Source organism: Mirounga angustirostris, unplaced genomic scaffold (genome assembly GCF_029215605.1).
Source record: "Mirounga angustirostris isolate CCGP_5_RB_7025 unplaced genomic scaffold, mMirAng1.0.hap1 SCAF_1, whole genome shotgun sequence".
In the NCBI taxonomy this organism is placed as follows: Eukaryota; Metazoa; Chordata; class Mammalia; order Carnivora; family Phocidae; genus Mirounga; species Mirounga angustirostris.
This window is the reverse complement of record NW_026991709.1, coordinates 154079021-154104518: the sequence shown is the minus strand read 5'-3', so window position 1 is coordinate 154104518 and position 25498 is coordinate 154079021. Positions and strand designations below refer to the sequence as shown.

The 25498-nt window shown below is 41.7% G+C and overlaps 1 protein-coding gene across 7 annotated transcripts in view; it reads right to left on the bottom strand.

Moving 5' to 3' along the window:
- Positions 1 to 25498, bottom strand: part of FBXL2 (F-box and leucine rich repeat protein 2) — a 142560-nt gene that overhangs the window by 20319 nt on the left and 96743 nt on the right. For all 7 annotated transcript variants that reach the window (XM_064590495.1, XM_045904108.3, XM_064590507.1 and 4 more), the window contains 6 exons: positions 25279 to 25405; positions 25063 to 25137; positions 23300 to 23430; positions 20946 to 21006; positions 20092 to 20136; positions 19472 to 19528 (listed from right to left, as the gene is read on the bottom strand). In XM_064590495.1, the coding sequence (XP_064446565.1) occupies positions 19472 to 19528; positions 20092 to 20136; positions 20946 to 21006; positions 23300 to 23430; positions 25063 to 25137; positions 25279 to 25405 (496 nt within the window). The remainder of the gene's footprint in view (positions 1 to 19471; positions 19529 to 20091; positions 20137 to 20945; positions 21007 to 23299; positions 23431 to 25062; positions 25138 to 25278; positions 25406 to 25498) is intronic.

Genomic DNA, 25498 nt, shown 5'->3' with positions numbered 1-25498 from the left:
CTCTCTAAATAAATAAATAAATCTCTAAAAAAACAGAATTTGAAAAGAAAACTTAATTTAAAAATTTAAAAAGAAATAGAATTTAATTATTTACAATAAAGTACAACCAGAAACAAAGTGTGTATGTGTATATATATATATTACTTACATATACACATACATGAATATACACACATATAACACCACGCAGATTAGAGGAAGATGGAGCTGATGGAGATGGTGTCAGAGTACCAACTTCATTGTTTTAAAACAGGGGAACTGAGGAATCAAAAAGTTAACAGTTGCAGACCAAGGAGACAGATGCTCTCATAGTAACTGACAAGCTTCTACACTAGCATAGGCAAGTGCTTATGTAATTTAAAAACTGGTTTAATTTAAGGATAATCAGAGGGGCTCTTGACATGTTCCCTGAGTTTATAGGAAAATCTGCCACCATGGTTCACAGAGCAGAGGGGCCTTTTAGTTTATGCTAATAAAGAGCCAACAGTCAAAGCCATCTGCTTTAGGCCACTCATTGTTTATACATTATCTCATTTATGCTTTAGGGCCTCCCTGCGAATCGCCATTTTACAGATGAGGAAATTAAGGCTCAAAGAAGTTGAGACTTGCCCATTATAATAAGCTCAGGCTAGCCTTCATAAGCCTCTCCCCCTGCCCTGCATTATCTCGCCCACCCCTGGTATCCTACAGATTTAAGACTATTTATACTTCCTCATCTGTTTATGGCAGGTGTGTTAGGAGGAAGGGATATTCCAGAAAAACAAGTTTGCCACTGCTAGGCATTATCTATCCACAGGCTAATTAGGAGTGCCACGTTCCCGGGCGCCTGGGTGGCTCAGTCGTTAAGCGTCTGCCTTCGGCTCAGGTCATGATCCCAGGGTCCTGGGATCGAGTCCCACATCGGGCTCCCTCCTCAGGGGGAGGCCTGCTTCTCCCTCTCCCACTCCCGCTGCTTAGGTTCCTGCTCTCGCTATCTCTGTCTCTGTCAAATAAATAAATAAAATCTTAAAAAAAAAAAAAAAAGGAGTGCCACGTTCTGGAGGTGAACAGCTTATACTAGCATTCCTGAGAAGGCAGAAGTAGTCAAGGGGGTTAGGGACAAATATGCACAGCAGGGAGTACTACTGCTTTTAAATGCAAAACAGCAGGTGTCTTTTGCTGGGAGGAGGATGAGTGGGGGAAGAAAATCTCTCAACCTCACATACAATTTCTCTAGAAGGAACAGACATTGGCCACAGAGATTATCCCTGAAGGGGGCAGGTGGGGAAACAGAGTAACTGGGGGTTTTAAATGAGAGTGCGATTCTTCTCTTGTACTCTTGGCACTTAAAAAAAAAACTTTAATTTTTTCTTTTGAATTTCATCAAATGCTTTTTTTTTGCATTAATTGGTATGATCATTAATTTTTCTTCTGTAGCCTGTTAACATGGTAGATTACACTAATCCTTTTTTTTTTTTTTTTTTTAAGATTTTATTTGTCAGAGACAGAGAGAAGGAGAGAAAGCACAAGCAGGGGGAGCGGCAGAGGAAGAAGCAGGCTCCCTGCTGAGCAAGTAGCCGGACACGGAGCTCGATCCCAGGACCCTGGGATCATGACCTAAGCCGAAGGCAGATGCTTAACCGACTGAGCCACCCAGGCGTCCCTACACTGATCCATTTTCAAATATTAAACTAGACTTGCGTCCCTGGAAGAAACCCTGTTTGGTCAGGGTGTATAATTATTTTTATATATTGCTGAATTCTATCTGCTAATGTTTTAAGGGCATTTGCTTCTGTATTTATGAGGGATACTAGTCTGTAGTCTTCTCTCTTCGTACTATTATTACCTCTTTTTTACATCAGGTATTACTGGCCTCAAAATGAGTTGTGAAGTATTCTGTCACCTATTTTCTGGAAGAAATTGTGTAGAATTGGCTTCAGTGTTTGATAGGATTCTTCAGTATCACCATCTGGGCCTGGAGATTTCTTTTTTGGCAGTTTAAAAATTATAAATTCAATTACTTTAGTACTAACAAGGCTATTCAAATGATGTTTTATAATGAATGAGCTGTGTTGGTTTGTGCTTTTAAACGTACTGGAAGTGGTCAAACGGATTTATGTGGAGGTGTTCCTAGTATTCCCTTATCATCCTTTAATGTCTTCAGGGCCTGTGGTGATGGTGCAGGTCTCAGTCTGTTCATGCTGCTGTAACAAAATGCTAGACAGGCTGGCTTATACACCACAGAAATTTCTCTCTCCCAGTCTGGAGGCTGTAAGTCCTAGATCATGCTGCAGGCAGATCTGATGTGGTAGCTGGTTCGCAGCCAATGCTTCCTCACTGTACACTCCGTCAGAGGTGGATGCAGGGAGGGGTCCACCTGGAGCCTCTTTTATAAGAGCATTTAACCCATTCATGAGGAAGTTCTGAACCTCATCACCTCCCCAAGATCCTAAGACCATCCCTGTTGGGGGGTAGGATTCAACATATGAATTTTGGGGGACACAAACATTCAGACCATAGCACCCCTGTTTCATTCCCGTTACTGGTAACGTGTCATCTCTTCGTCGGTCTTGCTAGAGGTCTGTTTCAAAGAACCAGCTTTTTGTTTTGATGATTTTTTTCTATTATTTTTCAGTTTTTACTTTCATTGATCTCTACTATTATATTTAGTATATTCTTTTCCTTATTTTGGATTCATTTTGCTCTTCTTTTTCTGGTTTCATCTGGGTGGGAGTTTAAGATTATTGAGACTTTTTGTTTTAAAGTTTATTTATTTTATTTACTTTAAGTAATCTCTATACCTAATGTGGGTGCTAGTATAAGCTTTAATTTACAACCCTGAGATCAAGAGTCACGTGCTTTACGACTGAACCAAAAAGACACACCAAGACTTTATTTTCAATGCAATCATTTAATGCCATAAATCTCCCTTTTAGCACTGCTTTATTGCATCCAACATATTTTGATACGTTCTACTTTAATTTTCATTTAGTTTAACTCTTAAAAAGCTTTCCTTGGGGTGCTGTTTTCCAGAGTGGCTGCAACAGTTTGCATTCCCATAGTGGTGTTAAGTTCTATATCCTTGCTGATTTTCTGTCTGGTTGTTCTATCAGTCGTTGAGAGAAGAATACTGATGTGTCCAACTATAACTGTGGATCTTCTGTTTCTATCAGTTTTTGTTTCACATAATTTGCATCTCTGTTGTTTGGTGTACATACATCAAAAATGGCATTGTCATCTTTTTTTTTTTTTTAAGATTTTATTTATTCGAGAGAGAGTAAGAGAGCATAAGCAGGGGGGAGGGGCAAAGGAAGAGGGAGAAGCAGACTCCCCGCTGAGCAGGGAGCCTGACTCAGGGCTCAATCCCAGGACCCTGAGGTCATGGCCTGAGCCAAAGGCAGACGCTTAACTGACTGAGCCACCCAGGTGCCCCATCATCTTGGTGGATTGACTCTTTTATCACTATGTCATGTCCTTCTCTCTCCCTGGTAATTTTCCTTGCTTTCAAGTTTCCTGGATCTAATAATAACATAACCATCCTGCTTTCTTTTGTTTATAAAGTTTCCTTGGGGACACCTGGGTAGCTCAGTTGGCTAAGCATCTGCCTTTGGCATGGGTCATGATCCTGGGGTCCTGGAATCAAGCCCCACGTCAGGCTTCCTACTCAGCGGGAAGTCTGCTTCTCCCTCTCCCTCCGCCCCTCCCCACTGTTTGTGCTCTCTTGCACTCTCTCTCTCAAATAAAAATCTTTAAAAAAATGAAGTTTCTTTTGTAGATCTTTCCTTTTCTTTTACTTTAGCCAACCTATAGTGTGACATTCGAAGTGAGTTTCTTACAGCTTATACTTGGATCATGTTATTTTATCCATTCTGGCCATCTTTGCCTTTTAATTGGTATATTAACCAATTTATATTTAACGATATACTTGGGCTTAAGTCTGATCCTTTTTCCCTATTCTTTCAGATTTTCATTTCTCTGCCATCCCATGATCTCTGAAACATTTTGTAGATTTCCATTTTGATTTATCTATTGTGTTTGAGTGTTTCTCTTTTGTAGACTTCTTAGAGGTTGCTCTAGGTATTATTATGCAACCATAACTTATCACCACCTACTGGCATCAATATTTTACCAGTTTGAGTTAAATATGAAAACTTAACCTTCCTTTTAAAAAGTCCTTTCACCCTTCCCTCATTCATAATATGTTGTTTTTGTGTGTGTGTGTGAACTCTATGCCCAACTGGGGCTTGAACTCACAACCCTGAGATCAAGAGTTGCATGCTCCACTGAGCCAGCCAGGTGCCCCTATATATGCTCTCTTAATTACTTCCTCTATATACACTGAGAACCATATCAGACAATGTTATAATTTTTGCTTTGTCAAATACAATTTAGAAAACTCAGGGGGAAAATGTTTTATTTATACATTTTTCCTTGTTCTTTCCATTGTTCTTTCTTCCTATGTCCTAAGATCCCTTTTTTCATTACTTTCATTCTTTCTTTCTTTAAAATTTCTAATTGTGGTAAAAACCACGTAACTTAAAATTTACCATCTTTGGGCCGCCTGGGTGGCTCAGTTGTTAACATCTGCCTTCGGCTTAGGTCATGATCCCAGGGTGCTGGGATCAAGCCCCACATGGGGCTCCCTGCTCAGCGGGAAGCCTGCTTCTCCCTCTCCCACTCCCCCTGCTTGTGTTCCCTCTCTCACTGTGTCTCTCTCTGTCAAATAAATAAAATCTTAAAAAAAAAAAAATTTACCATCTTTACCATTTTAAAGTGCACAGTTCAAAGGTGTTATGTAACTTACATTATTGTGCAATGGATCTTCAGAACTTTTTCATTTTGCAAAACTCTATACTCACTAAAAAACACTCCCCATCTCCCCTCCTCCTGCCCCCGGCAACCACCATTCTACTTTGCTTCTACGAATTTGACAACTATAGATACCCTCATATAACTGTTATATAGTAATGTCTTTTCTTTTTAGATTTTACTTGTGCTAAAATAAGCTCTATTCTTCTAACACATTTTAAGGGTATATTATTGTTGACTATAGGTATAATGTTGTACAGAAGATCATTAGACCTTATTCATCTTACTCAACTAAAACTTCATGCCTATTGATAACTCTCCATTCTCCAACCCCCACACACCCTGGTAACTACCATTCCAGTCTTTGATTTTATAAATTGACTATTTTAGATACTACATATAAATGGAATCATGCAGTACTTGTCTTTCTGTGTCTGGTTTATTTCACCTAGCATAATGTCCTAAAGGTCCAGCCATGTTGTCACATATTGCAGAATTTCCCTCTTTTTTGAGGTTGAATGGTATTCCATTCTATGTATATGCCACATTTTATGTATCCATTCATCTGAGGATGGACATTTAGGTTGTTTCCATATCTTAGCTGTTGTGAATAGTGCTACAGTGAAAATGAGAGTGCTAATCTCCCTTCAAGGTGCTGATTTAAATTCTTGAAAACGAGTTGACCCTATATACATGGATTCAGTTCGGGGCTCTCTATTCTGTTCCATAAGTACATTTTGGTCCTTATACCAGTACCATACCATTGTGATTACAACACCTTCAAAATATAACTTGAAATTAAGAAGTGTGATGCCTCCAGCTTTGTTCCTTCTCAGGATTGGCTATTCAGGATCTTCTGTGGCTCCATATGAATTGTAGCATCACTCTACTTCTGTAAAAAATATTTTTGAAATTTTGATAGGTACTGCACTGACTCTATAAATTGCTTTGGGTAGTATGGACATTTTAATAATGTTAACTCCTCCAATCCAGGAACATGGGATGTCTTTCCATTTATTTCATTTCTTTCATCAATGTTTTGTAGTTTTCAGTACATAAGTCTTTCACCTCCTTAAGTTCATTAAGTATTTTTAAGATTTGTTATTTTACAGAGAGAGAGCACGCACGAGTGCGCAAGCACAAGCAGGGGGAGTGGCAGGCAGAGAGAGAGGGAGAAGCAGGCTCCCTGCCGAGCAGAGAGCCCGACATAGGGCTTGATCCCAGGACCCTGGGGTCATGACCTGAGTGGAAGGCAAACACTTAACTGACTGAGCTGCCCAGGCGCCCCATATTTTATTCTTTCTGATATTATTATAAATTGAATTTTTCCTAATTCCCTCTTTGAATAGTCCATTGTTAATGTACAAAAATGCAACCAAATCATGTATGTTGGTTTTGTATCCTGCAACTTTACTGAATTTATCTACTAGTTCTTTAAGTTTTTAAAATGGACTCTTTGGGGTTTTCTACACATAATAACCAAGTTGTTTGCAAACGGGGATAATTTTACTTCTCCCTTTCCAATGTGGATGATGTGTTTTATCTCTTTTTCTTATTTAACCTCTCTGGCTAGGACTTCTAGTACTATGTTAAAAACAAATGGTACAAGTAGGCACCATTGCCTCATTCTGGGTCTTCTTTTCCTGGTTTGTTGAGAGTTTAACCAAGTTGTTTGCAAACGGGGATAATTTTACTTCTCCCTTTCCAATGTGGATGATGTGTTTTATCTCTTTTTCTTATTTAACCTCTCTGGCTAGGACTTCTAGTACTATGTTAAAAACAAATGGTACACGTAGGCACCATTGCCTCATTCTGGGTCTTCTTTTCCTGGTTTGTTGAGAGTTTTTATAATGAAAAGGGGCAGAATTTTATCAAATGCTTTTTATGCATCTACTGAGATGATCTTGTGATTTTACCTTTTATTCTCTTGATGTGCTGTTGGATTCAGTTTGCTAGGTTTTTTTTGAGGATGTACCCATCTATATTCAGCAAGGATATTGGGCTGTCATTTTCTTTTCTAGTGGTGTCTTTGTCTGGTTTTGGTACCAAAGTAATGCTGGCCTATACAGTGAGTTTGAAAATGTTCTTACCTCTTCAGTTTTTTTGGGAAAATTTGAAAAGGACTGGCATTAATTCCTCTTTAAATGTTTGGTAGAATTCACCAGTGAAGCCATCTGGTCCTGGATTTTCTTTGTTAGGGGGTTTTTGATGACTGTTTTAATCTCCATACTGGTTATGGGTCTGATTAGGAGTCCTATTTCTCCATGATTTAGTTTTAGTAGGTTATATGTTTCTAAGAATTCATTCATTTGTCCTAGGTTATTCAGTTTGTTGGCATATAACTTCATAGTTATCTCCTTTGATTCATTTTATTCATGTCATAAGTTGTAATGTCTCTTCTTTTGTTTCTGATTTTACTTGTCTTCTCTCTTTTTTCCATAGTTATTCTAAAGGTTTGCCAATTTTATTTTTTTTAAAAGAACTGTTTCATTTATTTTTTTTTCTATTTTCTATTTTTAAGTTTTTATCTGCTTTAATTTTTTGTTATTTTCTTCTTTCTGCTAACTTTGGGCTTCGTTTGTTCCTTTCTAGCTCAAAGTGTAAAGTTAGATCGTCTTAGGTCTGGTCATACAGCTGGGTCATGGTTTTTTTAATCCATTTAGCACTTCTATGTTTTCTGATTGGGGAATTTAATCCATTTACATTTAGAGTGATTATTGATAAGGAAGGACTTATTACTGCTATTTTTAAAGCTAAGGAAGTTCACTTACAGTAGAGATAGAAGGCTGACATGATAGTACTCAGACTTGTTTTTTCTCACCCCCTTTCTTCCATTTCTACTAGGCTGCTAGGGGTCTCCTAGGATTCAGAAGTGTGTTTGTGTGAGTGTGTGTCCCCCACATCCTGGGCAGTGCTCCCCACCAAAAGCCAGGGACTTAATGGAATTTGAACTGAAATATTAAAAAGAAATTAAAAAATTCAAGCCACTTATCTGTTAAAATTAGGGTAGGCCATGACCTGAGGAATCCAGACATTCTCCTCTTCTCCAGGGCCCAGAATCTTCCCCTGAGATCTGTTCCAACATCAAGAACTCTTTCCCTCCTCCTTTCCTCCCTGAGTCTGGTGGTGTGAAACTAAAGGAGCTGGCCAGGCTGCCTTGACAAGGTTGCTTGATACTATGGGTAAGGGGAACTTGGGGGAGTTTAGGATTCCTGACTGCAGGAACCCCTCATCTGCTCCTTCCTCCAGCAGCTTCTCATGGTGGGGTTCTAGCATGGCCAGGGAGCTGCTGGTAGTCTCCTGAAAAGGGCTGCAATCCTCAGGACCTGAGCACCACAGTTGTAGGGATCACCCTCATTACTCACAACAGTTTCTGTGTCTGACTCTCTCAGATTTGGGCTGCCTTGTTTAGATCCCGCTTTGTTCCCAAAGAGCACTAGAAGTGGCTTCTCCTGGCTAAGCCTTGTGCAAGGTGCTGTTGGTAAAGGAAAGAGGGAAGATCCTGTCTCTGTCTTCTGGGAATTGATAGTCTAAATCCCAATCCTAGACTACCCCTAAATTCCCACTGAGGAAAGCTTCCTTGGCTATTAGTGCAAGCACTAAAAAAATCAAGGCATAGAGATATGACTAAAAACGCCAACAGCCAAATTAAAATGCTGTTAAAACGAATATTTAGTTAACCCAAAAAGAAGGTGGGAAAGGAAGAGCAGAGAATAGAAAACAAAAGGGAGAAAACACCCAACTGTATCAATATTACATTAAACATAAATGACTAAACATTTTGATTAAAAGAGAGCTTATCAGACTGGATAAAAGCAAGACAGCCTTTATATATGAAAACATAGATAAGTTGAAAGAAAATGATATCTCATGCAAAAAATAAGCATAAAAAGACTGATATTAACATCAGATAAAGTAGACTTCAAGACAAAGTTTTATCAGTGATAAAGAAGAACATTTAATAATGATAAAAAATGTCAATTCTTCAGGAAGATATAACAATCATAAATTTGTATGCACCCAAATCAGAGGACAAGATAGTAGTGAGGATAAATATAAGGTCTTTGTCATGGGAGGCTACTGTGAACTGGATATGGGGTTTAGTCCCAGCAACTGGTACAGGATTTGTGGGCCCCCATGTATGCATGGAGTTGTTCTGCTTATAAAGTTTTAGGACTGGTCTAATGTGTCTAGTGAATCTCAATATTCTAAGCTGAGACAGTTAGAAGAAATGAATAAACCAGGGTCTCCAATTTGGGAGCAAAACATGGGCCAGGCTGCTCTTTCAGGTGTGCCACAGAACACTGGCCCTTCAGACTGTGAGCCCTCATCTCAGCTTCTCACCATCAGCCTGGTTAGGCTCACAGAGATAGTTGAGAGGAACAGGAACAGGTCTACCCTCCTTAGTAGGGGCTGTGAGGCTCTGGTCCTGCTTCCCATTCAGCCTCATTTCCTCTCCTCCCTCACTCTGAAACCCTGCCATGGCTTCTGTCAATCTAAGAATATGTGCTGTTTCCTCCATACACATTCCATACACAATGCCAGTAAGCCCTTCTCTACTCTTGTTTCTGCTTCAAGACTGGCTCAGCAGCTGAGAGTTCAAGAGAATGATAGCTGAGCTAAGTGAAGAAGGAGAATTTTGAGGATCAAGGAAGTGAGTTAATAACTGACCACACAATTTAGGCTGAGTGGGGAGGGGGAAGGCACATCAAATGGGGATTGACAATGAAAAGATGGTGGGTTCAAAGGGACCCATTTAGGTTCAATTTTGGTTGCAGTTCAGTGACAGAGTGACTGGGAAAGACAGGAGATGCTGGTCAGACCGTGGGGTGTGACACTGAGACATGAACAACATACATTCTATTTCATGTTGTTATTTTCCAAGTTGTTCAATGTTTCATTTTAAAATGGATGAAATACTCATCTAAATTTTATCAAGGCTTGAGTCCCTATTTTTCCTCTTGTGTCCCAGGTGAGTAGTGGTTTGATAATAAGATTGTCTCATATCATCAAGAGCAGCTTTGCACCAGTTAGGTAACTTGTACACTTGTCGTTCTGAAAGGACCATGCCTGACTAGACACGTGATGACCTGGGCTTCCTATACGTCACTGAGTTCTGATAAATCATGATGAAAGATAAAACTCTCTAGCAATGAAGACAGTACTGGGGATTTCCTTTTTGGGCTACATTCCTTATTCTTTCACATAATAGCTGCTAAAATTCTTCTTGGATAGCTTCTAGGACAATGAGTTGCATAATAAGATATTTAAAAGCCCCCCAAGACTGGTATGGTATTGAAAAGGAAACCAGGAAACAAAGCAAGTTTCAAAATCAACAGAACCTGCTGAAGATACATGCTACAAGTAAAAAACTGACATACCAGAAAGATCCTTAACCTCCTCTGAACAAATTTCATGACTCTACAGATCCTTCCACGTCCTACCCTGTGTTCTTTTGAATCTGGAATTCCCCTTGTTTGCAAATATCTCACGACTTATTTTCAAATAAACACGATCAGTTTTCCTTTTCAAACAGCCTTCTGCCTTTGGTTTGCCTGCGAGAGTGACTCCCAGAAGGGGTGGTGTGTGTGTGACATTTGCCTCACCTGGGACACTGCAGTGTTGGGCTTTGGACTGGTAGTCACTTCCCTCATTTCTTTCTGCTTGCACATCCTTAGTAAAACATAAAAGCCATGCTTCAAAATTCTGAGTCTACAGAGTTTTTCCCCCAACAATAATTGCCTCCTCTGATGTCTGCAGGCTGGGGTAGGAGTCCCTGCTGTGGAGCCTGGAGCAGCCTATTCCCAGCTCTGTCACAGACAGCACTGTCTGAGGCTCCGTCAATAAGGTGAGCTGCCTTATGGTGGGGCCTGGGCCGCTCCTGGGACGAGAAGAGACCTGGCACACCCTCGCAGCTTGCCATCCCACATCCTCCCAGAGCTGCCGTTTTGTCGAGGTGACTGCAGGCCGCTGCATACCTGCGCTGTCCAACAAAACCTGCTCCCTAACCTGCCCTCAGCTTGACCTGAGGGCTGACAGAGGCACCGCTCTTACTGTCCATCATCAGAGCACCAGTGCTCCCGGACAACAGTACCCCTAACACAAGGATCCAGACCACTTCTCTGGGATTGCAGAGCAGGGACAAAGCTGTCTCTCCAGATGAACTGTCTTTATTCCTCAGTGCCTAGAATAGTGCCTGGCATGTGATGGTCTGGAGGTGACAGCAGAGTGAATGAGGTGAATGTGGAACAGATGGACTCCAGCTCATTTCCTTTTTCTGTCTTGGCTAGTAGACATCCTCAAAGCTAAGTTTAGATTCTAACTGCCATTATTTCCCTGCTTTTCTGCTAATAATCCTTTTTGGTTTTTATTTTGGCTCTTATCTTGGCATTTTGGCTTTATTATAGCTTATCTTTCATGCTAAGTCATGTTTCTAGAAGTAGCTTGTGTAAGTACAGGGAACAAGATGAAGAAGATTTTCAGTCGTAAGTCTCCCCGCTGGGGAGAACACCCTATATTGTTAGATGTTCCCTGGCAAGTTGCCAGGGGACCCTGACTCTTGAGGAGGCAGCAGCGAGGACAGGAGGTAGAGAGCTAACGGGAAGCCTTGCTGACTTAGTGCAGCCCCTCCCTGGGTCCCTCCATCCAGATCCAAGATTTCTTGTAGATACTGATGAAGTGCTGGGAGTCTGAGTCTAGGCTAGCATAGGAAGGAATAGAAAGGAAAACTAGACAGATTCTTGCTGTGGTGGGAGAGTTCTTTCATCCCTAAGAGGTGAAGAATGTCACGAAAAACTCAGACTCACCAGGGCTTGCAGTTTAGGACAGTGGACGGAGAGCTCTGTCAGCCCTTGAGCAGCAGAAAGGAGGGGTTAAAGTGAAAAATAAAGCACAGGACTCCTAAATTTCCCATCTCTGAGAGGCTGGGGGTCAAGAGACAAAAGGGTGGAGAGGATAAAGGGAGAAAGTACATTTGAGTAACAGGTTCTGTCAATTATAAAACTGGATCTGAACTTATTTGGGAGTGAAGACAACACTACAAAATTATCTGCTATATGTAGAGGGAAACAATTTAGTCAGAGAGTTTGAAGATTTATTTTATATTATTTTTTTTTAAACAAGCCTTTTTTTCTTTCTTTTTTAAAGATTTATGATTTTTTTGTTTTTTTGGTTTTTGGTTTTTTGACAGAGAGAGAGAGAGCATGCTAGTGGGGGTGAGGGGCAGAGGGAGAGAATCCCCAAGCAGAGCCCCGCTGAGTGCTGAGGCCACCTCGGGGCTCAATCCCACAACCCATGAGACCATGACCTGAGCCGAAACAGAGTCCAATACTCAACTGACTGAGCCACCCAGGCACCTCTAGTCGGAGAGTTTGGATACAGGTTGGTTCCTGACTAATCTCTGAAATCTGACCCCAAACTCTTAACAAAAAAAGTCCCAGAGCTGTCCAAGGCCCACCTCTACTTGTGCATGAGGTAGACAGTATCCAAAGGAAATGTGAAAATTGGGAAAATTGGTGGGGACTGTCTCTCAAGGCCAAATGGGGTCTCTCAACCCCCAAAGAGAGAGCAACTTTCAAAGACAACAGAAAAAGCTGGCTTAAGAAAAATCTGTTGTGTGTCTCAGGACAGTAGAAACACCAGACCCCATGGAGTCCAAGAAATCTGGGGCCTCTGAACAGTTGTGTGACTTTGGGCAAGTTTCTTAACTGCTCTGAGCCTCGGTGTCTTTACTAATAAATGGGGATGTATGGAGTGCCTACATCACTGGGCTGTGGATGGGACAGAATGAGACAATGTATCTAGTTAGTGGGCATAGTAGCACAGTTTACATGGGCTTGCCCAGTGGATGGGGATTCCATCCTTGCTCCAGGCTTGCAGTCTAACAGCTACATGTGAAATGTGCATGAGAGGTCTGCATGGCTAAGAGCGTCAATGAGACTTCTCACTGCTCATTTAGGATCTTAATATATAAATATAAATATATATATTAAGATTTTATTTATTTACTAGAGAGAGCACGTGAGAGAAAGAGAGAGCGTGCATGCGTGCATGAGCAGGGGGAGGAGCAGAGGGAGCAGACTCCCTGCTGAGCAAGGAGCCTGACACGTGGCTCGATCCCAGGACCCTGGGATCATGACCTGAGCTGAAGGCTGATGCTTAACTGACTGAGCCACCCAGGCGCCCCAGGATCTTTCAATGTATTTTTTTTTTTGTATAAATTAAAAAATCAGCTTTATTAAACTACAGTAATTTTGGAGTTGCTATAGAAATTAGCCTTTTGAAACAACAGAATGAATTTTCCATGGCATTTAATTGGCCTTCTCTATATCATGTGATGATAATTAAGCTGAAAACTTAGCTAGGAAAACCAGTATCTTGTCATTTTAGTTTTTTTTTTTATGTTATGTTAGTTCACCATACAATACATCATTGGTTTTTGATGTGGTAATCCACGATCCATTGTTTTCGTATAACACCCAGTGCTCCATGCAGTACGTGCCCTCCTTAATACCCATCACTGGGCTAACCCATCCCCCCTCCCCTCTAAAACCCTGTTTGTTTCTCAGAGTCCATAGTCTCTCATGGTTCATCTCTCCCTCCAATTCCCCCTCGCCATTATTCCCTTCCTTCTCCTAATGTCCTCCACGTTATTCCTTATGTTCCACAAATAAGTGAAACCATATGATAATTGACTTTCTCTGCTTGACTTATTTCACTTAGCATAAACTCCTCTAGTCCCACCCATGTTGATGTAAAAGTTGGGTATTCATCCTTTCTGATGGCTGAGTAATATTCCATTGTATATATGGACCACATCTTCTTTATCCATTCATCTGTTGAAGGGCATCTTGGTTCTTTCCACAGTTTGACTATTGCAGACGTTGCTGCTATGAACATTGGGGTTCATAGGCCCTTCTTTTCACTACATCTGTGTCTTTGGGGTAAATACCCAGAGGTGCAATTGCTGGGTCATAGGGTAGCTCTATTTTTAAATTTTTGAGGCACCTCCACACTGTTTTCCAAAGTGGCTGTACCAACTTGCATTCCCATCAACAGTGTAAGAGGGTTCCCCTTTCTCCACAACCTCTCCAACATTTGTTGTTTCTTGCCCTGTCCATTTTTGCCATTCTAACTGGTGTAAGGTGGTATCTCAATGTGGTTTTGATTTGAATTTCCCTGATGGCTAATGATGATGAACATTTTTTCATGTGTCTGTTAGCTGTTTGTATGTCTTCTTCGGAGAAGTGTCTGTTCATGTCTTCTGCCCACTTTTTGACTGAGTTTGAGAAGTTCTTTATAGATCTTGGATACCAGCTCTTTCTCTGTAGTGTCATTTGCAAATATCTTCTCCATTCTGTGGGTTGTCTCTTTGTTTTATTGACGGTTTCCTTTGCTGTGCAGAAGCTTTTTATCTTGATGAAGTCCCAAAAGTTCATTTTTGCTTCTGTTTCACTAGCTTTTGGAGATGTATCTTGAAAGAAGTTGCTGTGGCTGATGTCAAAGAGGTTACTGCCTATGTTCTCCTCTAGGATTTTGATGATTCCTGTCTCACATTGAGGTCTTTCATCCACTTTGAGTTTATCTTTGTGAATGGTGTTAGAGAATGGTCGAGTTTCATTCTTCTGCATGTGGCTGTCCAATTTTCCCAGCACCATTTATTGAAGAGACTGTCTTTTTTCCATTGCATGTTTTTTCCTGTTTTGTCAAAGATTATTTGACCATAGAGTTGAGGGTCCATATCTGGGTTCTCTCTTCTGTTCCATTGGTCTATATGTCTGTTTTTGTGCCAGTACCATGCTGTCTTGGTGATCACAGCTTTGTAATATAGCTTGAAATCAGGCAACGTGATGCCCCCGACTTTGTTTTTCTATATCAACACTTCCTTGGCAATTCGGGGTCTTTTCTGATTCCATACACGTTTTAGGATTGTTTGTTCCAGCACTTTGAAAAATGTCATTGGAATTTTGATCGGGATGGCACTGAAGGTATAGATTGCTCTGGGCAGCACAGACATTTTAACAATGTTTATTCTTCCGATCCATGAGCATGGAATATTTTTCCATCTTTTTGTGTCTTCTTCAATTTCTTTCATGAGTGTTTTGTAGTTCCTAGAGTATAGATCCTTTACCTCTTTGGTTAGGTTTATTCCGAGGTATCTTATGGGTTTTGGTGCTATTGTTAATGGAATCGTCTAATTTCTCTTTCTACCGTTGTGTTGTTAGTATATAAGAAAGCAACTGATTTCTGTGCATTGATTTTGGATCCTGCCACATTACTGAATTACTGGATGAGTTCTAGTAATCTGGGGGTGGAGTCTTTTGGGTTTTCCACATAAAGTATCACGTCATCTGCGAAAAGAGAGAGTTTGACTGCTTCTTTGCCAATTTGAATACCTTTTAGTTCTTTTTGTTGTCTGATTGCTGTTTCTAGGACTTCTAGTACTATGTTGAACAATAGTGGTGAGAGTGGGCATCCTTGATGTGTTCCTGATCTTAAGGGAAAGGCTCTCAGCTTTTCCCCATTGAGGATGATATTCACTGTGGGTTTTTCATAGATGGGTTTTATGAACTTGAGGAATGTTCCCTCTATCCCTATACTCTGTAGAGTTTTAATCAGGAAATGATGTTGTATTTTGTCAAATGCTTTTTCTGCATCAACTGAGAGGACCATATGGGTTCTTCTCCCTCCTCTTATTAATGTGTTCTATCACATTGATTGATTTGTGAATGTTGAACCACCCTTGTATCCCGGGGATAAATCCCACTTGGTCATGGTGGATGATCCTTTTAATGTATTGTTGGATCCTATCAGCTAGGATTTTGTTGAGGATTTTGGAATCCATATTCATCAGGGATATTGGTCTGAAATTCTCCTTTTTGATGGGGTCTTTGCCTGGTTTGGGGATTAAGGTAATGCTGGCCTCATAGAATGAGTTTGGAATTTTCCTTCTGTTTCTGTTTTTTGAAACAGCTTCAGGAGAATAGGTATTATTTCTTCTTTGAATGTTTGGTAGAATTTCCCAGGGAATCCATCAGGCCCTGGACTCTTGTTTTTTGGGAGGTTTTTGATCACTGCTTCAATCTCGTTCCTGGTTATTGGCCTATTCAGGTTGTCAATTTCTTCCTGTTTCAGTCTTGGCAGCTTATAGGTTTCCAGGAAGGCCTCCATTTCATCCAGATTGCTCAGTTTATTGGCATATAGTTGTTGGTAATAATTTCTAATAATTGTTTCTATTTCTTTGGTGTTAGTGGTGATCTCTCCCCTTTCATTCATAATTTTATTAATTTGGGTCCTTTCTCTTTTCTTTTGGATAAGTCTGGCCAGGGGTTTATCAATCTTATTAATTCTTTCAAAGAACCAACTTCTGGTTTCGTTGATCTGATCTACTGTGTTTCTGGTTTCTAGTTCATTGATTTCTGCTCTAATTTTAATTATTTCTCTTCTAATGTGTGGCTTAGGCATCGTTTGTTGCTTTTTCTCTAGTTCTTTAAGGTGTAGAGTTAGTTGGTGAATTCGGGATTTTTCTATTTTTTTGAGTGAGGCTTGGATGGCTATGTATTTCCCCCTTAGGACCGCCTTTGCAGTATCCCATAGGTTTTGGACCGATGTGTTTTCATTCTCATTGATTTCCATGAATTGTTTAAGTTCTTCTTTGATTTCCTGGTTGACCCAAACATTCTTGAGCAGAGTGGCCTTTAGCTTCCAAGTGTTTCAATTTCTGCCTAATTTTTTCTTGTGATTGAGTTCCAGTTTTAGAGCATTGCAGTCTGAGAATATGCAGGGAATAATCTCAATCTTTTGGTATCGGTTGAGACCTGATTTGTGACCCAGTATATGGTCTATTCTGGAGAAAGTTCCATGTGCCGTCGAGAAGAATGAGTATTCTGTTTTTTTAGGGTGGAATGTTCTGTAAATATCTATGAGGTCCATCTGGTCCAGTGTATCATTCAAAGCTCTTGTTTCCTTGTTGATTTTCTGCTTAGATGATCTGTCCACTGCTGAGAGTGGAGTATTGAGGTCTCCTACAATTAACGTTATCAATATGACTCTTTATTTTGGTTAACAGTTGGCTTATGTAGATGGCTGCTCCCATGTTGGGGGCATAGATATTTACAATTGTTAGATCTTCTTGTTGGATAGACCCTTTAAGAATGATATAGTGTCCTTCTGTGTCTCTTATTACAGACTTTAGTTTAAAATCTAATTTGTTTGATATAAGAATTGCTACCCCAGCTTTCTTTTGAGGTCCGCTGGCATGGAAGATGGATCTCCATCCCTTCACTTTCAGTCTGGATGTATCTCTAGGTTCAAAATTAGTCTCTTGTAGGCAGCATATGGATGGGTCCTGTCTTTTTATCCAATCTGCAACCCTGTGCCATTTTATGGGAGCGTTTAGGCCATTCACGTTGAAAGTGATTATTGAGAGATATGAATTAATTGTCATCATGTTGCCTGTGAAGACGTTGTTTTTATAGATTGTCCCTGTAAATTTCTGTTGTAGATCACTCTTGGGGTCTTTCTCCTTTTATAGAACCTCCCTTAATAGTTCTTGCAGGGCCGGATTAGTGGTCACATATTCTTTCAACTTCTGCCAGTCGTGGAAGCTCTGCATCTCTCCATCCATTCTAAATGAAAGCCTTGCCGGATAAAGTATTCTTGGCTGCATGTTCTTCTCATTTAGTACCCTGAATATGTCTTGCCAGGCCTTTCTGGCTTGCCAGGTCTCTGTGGAGAGGTCTGACGTTATTCTGATGTTCCTCCCTCTGTACATAAGGAATCTCTTCCCCCTAACTGCCCTTAAGATTGTTTCCTTGGTTCTAAGATTTGCAAGTTTTACTATTACATGCCGGGGTGTTGGCCTGTTTTCCTTGATCTTAGGAGGGGTCCTCTCTGCCTCTAGGACTCGAATGTTTGTTTCATTCCCCAGATTAGGGAAGTTCTCAGCTACGAATTGCTCAAATACATCTTCTAGCCCTCTCTCTCTCCACTCCCTCTGGGATTCCAAGTATTCTGACATTGGAACGCTTCATGGTGTCACTTATTTCTCTGATTCTATTTTCATGGAATCTGAGTTGTTTTTCCCTGGCCTCCTCTTTTCCCTTTTTATCTGTTATATTGTCTTCCAGGTCGCTTATTCTCTCTTCTGTCTCAGTTACCCTACCTGTTAGATTAACTAGATTGGATTGGATCTCATTCATAGCATTTTTAAGTTCTGCCAATTCACCTTTTATTTCTGCCCTTAGAGACTCTATGCTGCCATTAATTGATATCTCCATTCTAGCCATTGTCTTCACAATTGCTAGCCTGAATTCCATCTCCGACATCTTGGTTATATCTGCATCCATTTGTAAATCTGCAGCATAAGTCATAATCTCTGAGTCTTTTCTGTTTTGGGGGCTCCTCCTCCTAGTCATTCTGTTGATGGGTGTTTGAGGGAATGTATAGAGTCCAAATTATTGACCAGAACCCAAGCAAGATGCACCTGTTTTCTTGGGACCTTAGGGTTGCTGGCCTCTTGTTTTCCCCGCCTGTCTTCTGCAGGAGGGCCTGCCGCGCTGTTACTCAGGCAACCCTGTTTAGGTGGAGTTGCCCTGCGCCCCTGTGGCGGGGGATGGGCTCAGTGGGAATCAGTCTTGGGGCGTTTGTTCTCTGGCGCCTTTCCACATCTCTTCCACGAGTCAGAGCAGAAGAGACCATTTCCAACCCTCTGCCTTACAGCAGAGACCTCAGTCTGTTCTTCAGTGAGCTCTCCAGGCCACACCGTCTCCGTTTCTGTCCATGCTGCTATAAACTGCAGCGGCCTGGGTTGTGTGCCCCTCCACAGTGCTCCCAGACCTGCCTCCAGGTCAGGGCACGTCTCTGCCCTTTGTGCTTCTAAAATCACCAGCTGCTCCCAATTCACACGCACGCGACCCCGACGCTCAGGGATTCCGCCCCGGGGGCTGCAGTTCGCAGGTGCAACCCTGCCGCTCAGGGTTTTCGTCCCAAGGGCTGCCCTAGAGTCCTTTCCCTGCCGCTACCGGTCTGCGAGTCTGTGCCCATCCGCAGCATGCAAGGCTGTCGCTCACCAGCGGTGTAGGATCCCCACAGCCAAGCACCCTCCCGCTGCCGTTTATCCTCCGATATCTGCCTGCGGAATCACAGCTCTCCACTTCGTACCTCAAAACCAACCGCCTACGATATTCTGTTTGTAGAGATCCAGATCTTATTACATCTCAGGCTGGTTTCGTGGGTGCTCAGAGTGGTCTGGTGGATATCCAGCTCAATTCCGGGGACCAGCTGAAATAGGGTCCCCTACTCCTCCGCCATTTTTCCCCCCTCCTCTCTTTCAATGTATTTTAATTCCTCTCCCCATAGATATATATGAGCAGGTATGGAATGAAATATGACACAAGGATGGCCTCAATCTTTTTCTAGATTCTATCATTGTAACATGCTAAGTTTCACTCTCCCTGAACATGAACGGAGTAGTAAGGACATGGGTCTCTATTATAGGTTCACATCCTAAAACGAAAGCAGTAACGTTTAGATAATCTGCCTCCCAAGTTAGCCCAACTAATAGATCTTTGAAACCAAGAATGATGACACCTTTACAGAAAGGAAAACCAGACAGATTCTTGCTGTGGTGGGAGAGTTCTTTCTCCCTAAGAGGTGAAGAATGTCACGAAAAACTCAGACTCACCAGGGCTTGCAGTTTAGGACAGTGGACGGAGAGCTGGATGAGTGTGCTGTCGGTGATCTGGAGAGAAACAAGCTGTGTCAATGTGACTTCCACACCAGAACTTAATACCTAATTTTGGTTTCTCCTGAACATGAGAATCAAAAGGTGTAAAACAGAATTAAAAACTCATCTCAAGCACACTCAGGCTGGGAGCCCCTCTCTTCACCAACAACCTCAAATCCTGCAGACACAAAGCTGTTCTTTGGTCTCTCCTCTGGTGCCCCAAGGGGGCCCAGGGACAGGGGAAAAAGGAGTTGGTAAGGAGGGTCCCCCAGGATTCTCCTCTGTAGTCACCTCATCACTGGACATGCAAACTTATTTCTCCCTTCAGTTCTGTGAAAGACTTTCTTTTTAATGTTTGGCAAAAAATGGAGCTACCCTGAACTTCTCAGCTGTAGCTCTGATGGCTGAGTACAGCCCAAAGTTCGCATCCCACTGCCATGGTCCTTATTGGGTTCCCAATTCCTGACATGCTGGGGCGAGGAGGGTCCACACAACAGCCAGCTGGGGTCTCTGGCTATGCCTGGTTGCCTCTCAGGACTGAGGGGCGGCCCTGCAGGGCTTGTCAGGAGTCTACTTACCAGGATGCATTCTTCAAGATCCATCTTCTCCAGGTCATGGCAATTCTGGAAAAGTCCGTAAGACCCCCCCCACACACCATGTGGTCAGTGGTCAGGGCAACACTGGTGGCTTGCCGTGTCCCTCTGAGTACTGGCCCAGTATCCTTGTTTCTCTTCCATTAAGGAGTGTGTCCTATTCCTAAAGTGACCCAATGAGCCAGCACTTCTGAGCAGGTGCTTTTTGAATCACATTCCTTTTGGAAATGGGAATGTGGCTGCCTGGAGCTACATTTCCTTCTCTCACCTGGAAAGATTAGTGGCCTCCACCTTCCCAGTGACTATGGATATCATCCTGTAAATTTTAGCCATAGAATAGGCTCAGGAAGGCATGGGGGTGGGGTGCTCAGGCAGTTTGGACAGGTGAGGGTTGGGGTAGGAGGAAGAGTGTATCACCATCCCTAGAAAGTCATGGGTTCCCAGCTGTAGGCCAGAGGGACCCCTATGATGGTCAGCGTCTGCAGGGTGATGTGGAAGAAGGAGCAGAGGGAGAGCACAGCTCAGTTAGGGGAGGCCACTGAGAGACTGAGTCAGCATTTGTATGAGGAAGGGCATGTCCTGCCAGGGAGGACATTCCTCTTGCTGTGGCCCCACCCGACCAAATGAGAGTGAGGTCTAGACCTGCTCCAGAACCCCCTACAGGACCACTTTCGCTTTCTGGGGAAAATGGGAAAATGTACTGAGGACTCTATCCAACTTGGTACCTGTCCTTTCTGAAGGTACACACATTTTTGCACACTCCAAAACCACAGAAAGTTATTTTGAAATGAGGGAGGTGAATTATAGTTTGGTTTTATTTTTTGAAACCTCTGGCTTACCCGAGCTAAAAGTGTAAAGCCTGCATCAGTCAAATGGGAACACCGCGCAGCCTCCAAAATCCTGGGATAGAGAGTGTGTGGGAGGAAAAGGTAGTGACTGGTTAACAACAGAAACACACACTTTATGATTCACACTATTGAGTTTATTCTGCCTTCGGACACACCTCTGCTTCTGGAATAGTCCTGAGGACTGTAAATGCAAATGCCATTCCCCTGGATAGATGAGGGAAAGGAGGCTTAGGGAGAAGTGTGGCCTGCCCTAAGTCTGACAGTTCCAGCCCAAACTCAGGGGGCGAACCCAGGAATCTTCCCACAATTCCAGGACATTGTTGCTGCTGTTGTTTTTAAATATTATTCCAGTATTTGTTGACTCTTAAACACAATTAAAATGAACTTTTACTCAACAAAATTATCTTGATATATACTGCATTTAATGAAATTCCCAGTTACCCTAAAAGGAATTTAAAAAAATTTGCAGCCAATGAAAAATGTGAGTTAATTCTCAATGCCCATGCTTAATAGGGACAGAGGAATAAATAACATTTTAAAGTTAAATACTCCCTTGTAGCAGTAATTTTGACCACCTTTCTGACCAGTTTTGATCACCCACATTCTTCTACTATTCAGAAATATCAAAATTATCTAGAATCCTATGACTTTGGATTGCACTACTGGGTATTTACCCCAAAGACACAGATGTAGTGAAAAGAAGGGCCATATGAACCCCAATGTTCATAGCAGCAAAGTCAGCCAAACTGTGGAAGGAGCCGAGATGTCCTCCAACAGATGAATGGATAAAGAAGACGTGGTCCATATATACAATGGAATATTACTCAGCCATCAGAAAGGATGAATACCCAACTTTTACATCAACACGGATGGGACTGGAGGAGATTATGCTAAGTGAAATAAGTCAAGCAGAGAAAGTCAATTATCATATGGTTTCACTTGTTTGTGGAACACAAGGAACAGCATGGAGGACATTAGGAGAAGGAAGGGAAAAATAAAGGGGGGGAAATTGGAGGGAGAGATGAACCATGAGAGACTATGGACTCTGAGAAACAAACTGAGGGTTTTAGAGGGGAGGGGGGTGGGAGGAGGGGTTAGCCTGGTGATGGGTATTAAGGAGGGCACGTATTGCATGGAGCACTGGGTGTTATACAAAAACAAAGAATCATGGAACACTACATCAGAAACTAATGATGTGTTTTGTTTTGTTTTGTTTTCTTTTTCAAAAACTAATGAAGTTTTGTATGGTGACTAACATAACATAATAAAATAAAATAAAAGTTAAAAAAAAATTATCTAGACTCATCCTTAATGCAACAGTAAGAAAAATGGGCAAAGGACAGCAATTGACAATCCATAAAAGATGTGAAACTGGTGTAAGCCATAACATAATAAAATTAAATTAAATTTTAAAAAAATTATCTAGAATCATCCTTAATGCAACAGTAAGAAAAATGGGCACAGGAAGGCAATAGACAATCCATAAAAGATGTGAAACTGGTGTAAGCATGAGAAACGGATCAGTTTTACTGAGAAGTAAAATAAAATAAGTATCCTTTTCCTGCCTCTTGTGCAGGGGTAAGATTGCTAGTTCTGAACAAAGTCTCAAGTTCAAACTCTAGTTTTAGACTTCCTACTCATCATATGACCCAGGACAGAGTATGTGATTTTCTTTGACTCCCAGTTCCTCCTCTGCAAAACAAGTGAGAATGACAGTGCATATCTCCTAGAGATGTGGTGAGGATTAAATGAGATAATACTTATAAAATTGCCCAACACAGAGCCTGGAACATAAATGAGTTCAACTGATGTTAACTATGATTAGTATTTTGTTGCCATAATTAAAGTTTTAATATTCACAATATTATTGGAGAAAATCAATCTTTACTTGTTAAAACAAAACGTCTTCTCCTAGGGAAGGTGATAAATAAGGTGATTGCAATTCCCTCCCCGCCTTCTGTCCATTTAGCAACTGGTTGAGGGGAAAATCTGGTGACATTTGGATGTGAGGCTGTCATTCTGACACTATCAGATCACTCTGATGTCAAAGCTATAACAGGATGAGGCAAATCAGGTGGACACATGTGTCAAGTGCACCAAGAAATTACAGTTCAGGTTCCACCTGGGGGTGGTGGACAGTTCAGTAGCCCCCATACATCCCTAAATAAACTGGATTATGTACTGTTCTGCCCCAACCCATGTGACAAAAGCCAACAATAACACAACCACCACCACCTCCATCACTACCTATTGGCCTGCTGGCAAGCCTTTCCCTTCCTGCAGGAAGCCCTCTTGGTCAGTCCAGCCAAGCTCTGAGCTACAAAGCAGAAGCATGGTGCACTCACTGAAGTCTCGGGCAGTTCAAAGCCAGGGCTGTGAGGGAGGCGTCTGTGAGGTTGCTGCAGCCAGAAAGGCACAGAGCCTGTAGCCGATGGCAGCCCCTGCATATCTGCACCACGCCTTCATCTGTAATGTGCTGGGGAAAGCCAGAACAGGAAGGAATGTCAGAAGGCACCAACAATACTGAAATGAGAGCCGCAGAAAAATGGGATCTACTGCTGGTCAGGTAGTTGGGTTGCCAAATACTAGCATTTTATCCTAATAATTTAAATAAAACAAGATGAAGTACAGGGTTGACATGTATTTGTTATCTCTGCACAGCTTTAAACTATTCTAGCATTACTAACAGAGAATGAAATTTTTTAAAAAGATTTATTTATTTATTTATTTATTTATTTATTTATTTATTTATTTAGAGAGCGTGTGTGCAAGTAGGCAGAGGTGCAGAGAAGACATAAGAGGGAGAGAATCCTCAAACAGACTCCCTGCTGAGCACAGAGCCTGACACAGGGCTCGATCCCAGGACCCAGAGATCATGACCTGAGCTGAAATCAAGAGTCAGATGCTCAACTGACTGAGCCACCCAGGTGCCCCGCCAAGAGTGAAATTCAAAAATTTCATCCCCTTCCCCAGAGTTCATTTGATTTTTTTTTTCCAGGAAAAATTCATAAACTTGTGTTAAACATCAGATTAAATAAAGAGCTCATAAGACTTGCCTGGTTAAGTGACATCATAATTTTTGGTTGAATTTCTACAGATTAATTAAATTACTGATAAATGACTTGCATTTTTTTTTTTTTTTAAGATTTATCCATTTTAAAGACGGAGAGAGAGAGTGCCGGGAGGGAGAGGGAGGGAGGGAGAGGGAAAGAAGCTTCAAGCAGACCTGCAGGGGGCCCAATCCCACAACCCATAAGATCATGACCCATGACATCAGGACCTGAGCCAAAACCAAGAGTCAGACACTCAACCAACTGAGAGACCCAGGTGCCCCTGGCTTGCATATTTATATTCTACTTGAAGTCGTCTGCCAGTGCTCTCCTACACACACTGCAAGATCCTAATATTGAGCAGTGCCCATAAGTCAGAAGAAATTCCAGAAAGACAGAAACTGTCCAGAAGACAGTTTCTGTTCTAACTCCCACCATCAAGGATTCTAAAGACATATGACTCATTCACTGAATACCAACTGCAAGGATTTCTCTTACATTTCTCAAAATTTATGTTCCCCTTGAGAAATCCAGGAGGATATAGCAAGCATTCTCTTTAAGGATCAATACTGACAATGGCAGTGAGGACAGAATTTTTCACATGCTAATGCCATGATGAAAATTACACCTTGCTCCTGCATGCATCCTTTATTTTTCAAAGCATTTTCACATCTATCATTTCATTTTATCCACTGAGACGTGAGCGGTGTCATTATCCCCAGTTCATAAGTTAAAGAAAAAAAAAAAAAAGACACTGAGACCTTACATGAATTTGTTCAGGTTAGTGACTAGTTCACAGCATTCCTGATATCTTAAAATAAACCAAGACGTCAATCTATATTATTTTTAGAAGGAAATGTGAGTGGCTTTGTATTGGCCACTTTGTTTAGACTGTTATCCTTTCATCTTGTGGCAAACCGACAGATCATATGAGGATGCAGAATAAGAAAAAAGGGTGTGGCGACCATCCCTCCTGCCTGGGGGCTTCAAAATGGGGCCCACAGGAGACTCAGGGAATTTGGGACAGGAGGGTGCTCCCAGGAAAACACGTTACTTACTGAGCAGGACTGTAAGTTGAGGCTCACAAGCTCATGGCAGTAATTCTGAATGTGTTTCAGAGCTTCATCTTCTAACTGAGTGGACAAAGAAAACAAGAGAGGGATGGAACCAGGTGAGGGAATAGTGGAGAACTAAGAAAAACACAACAGCACGTTCTCTAATGAAGTGCCCACAACTCATGTTAGAGAGACACACCTCAAGCAGCCCCTCAGTACCTGTGTGCAGCCCCTCAGGAGCAGGGCTTTCAGGCCTCGACAGCCTCGCACCAGTGCCTCAATGCCATCCTTTGTGATCTGGTCACACCAAGAGAGGTTCAGGTACTCCAGGTTTCGGCAGCCCTCACTGAGAGAGCAAGAAACAAGACCACACATGTGCAATCCATCCTATAGATAGTTCATTACCAAATCTGAGTTTAGTAAATCACAAACAATTAAG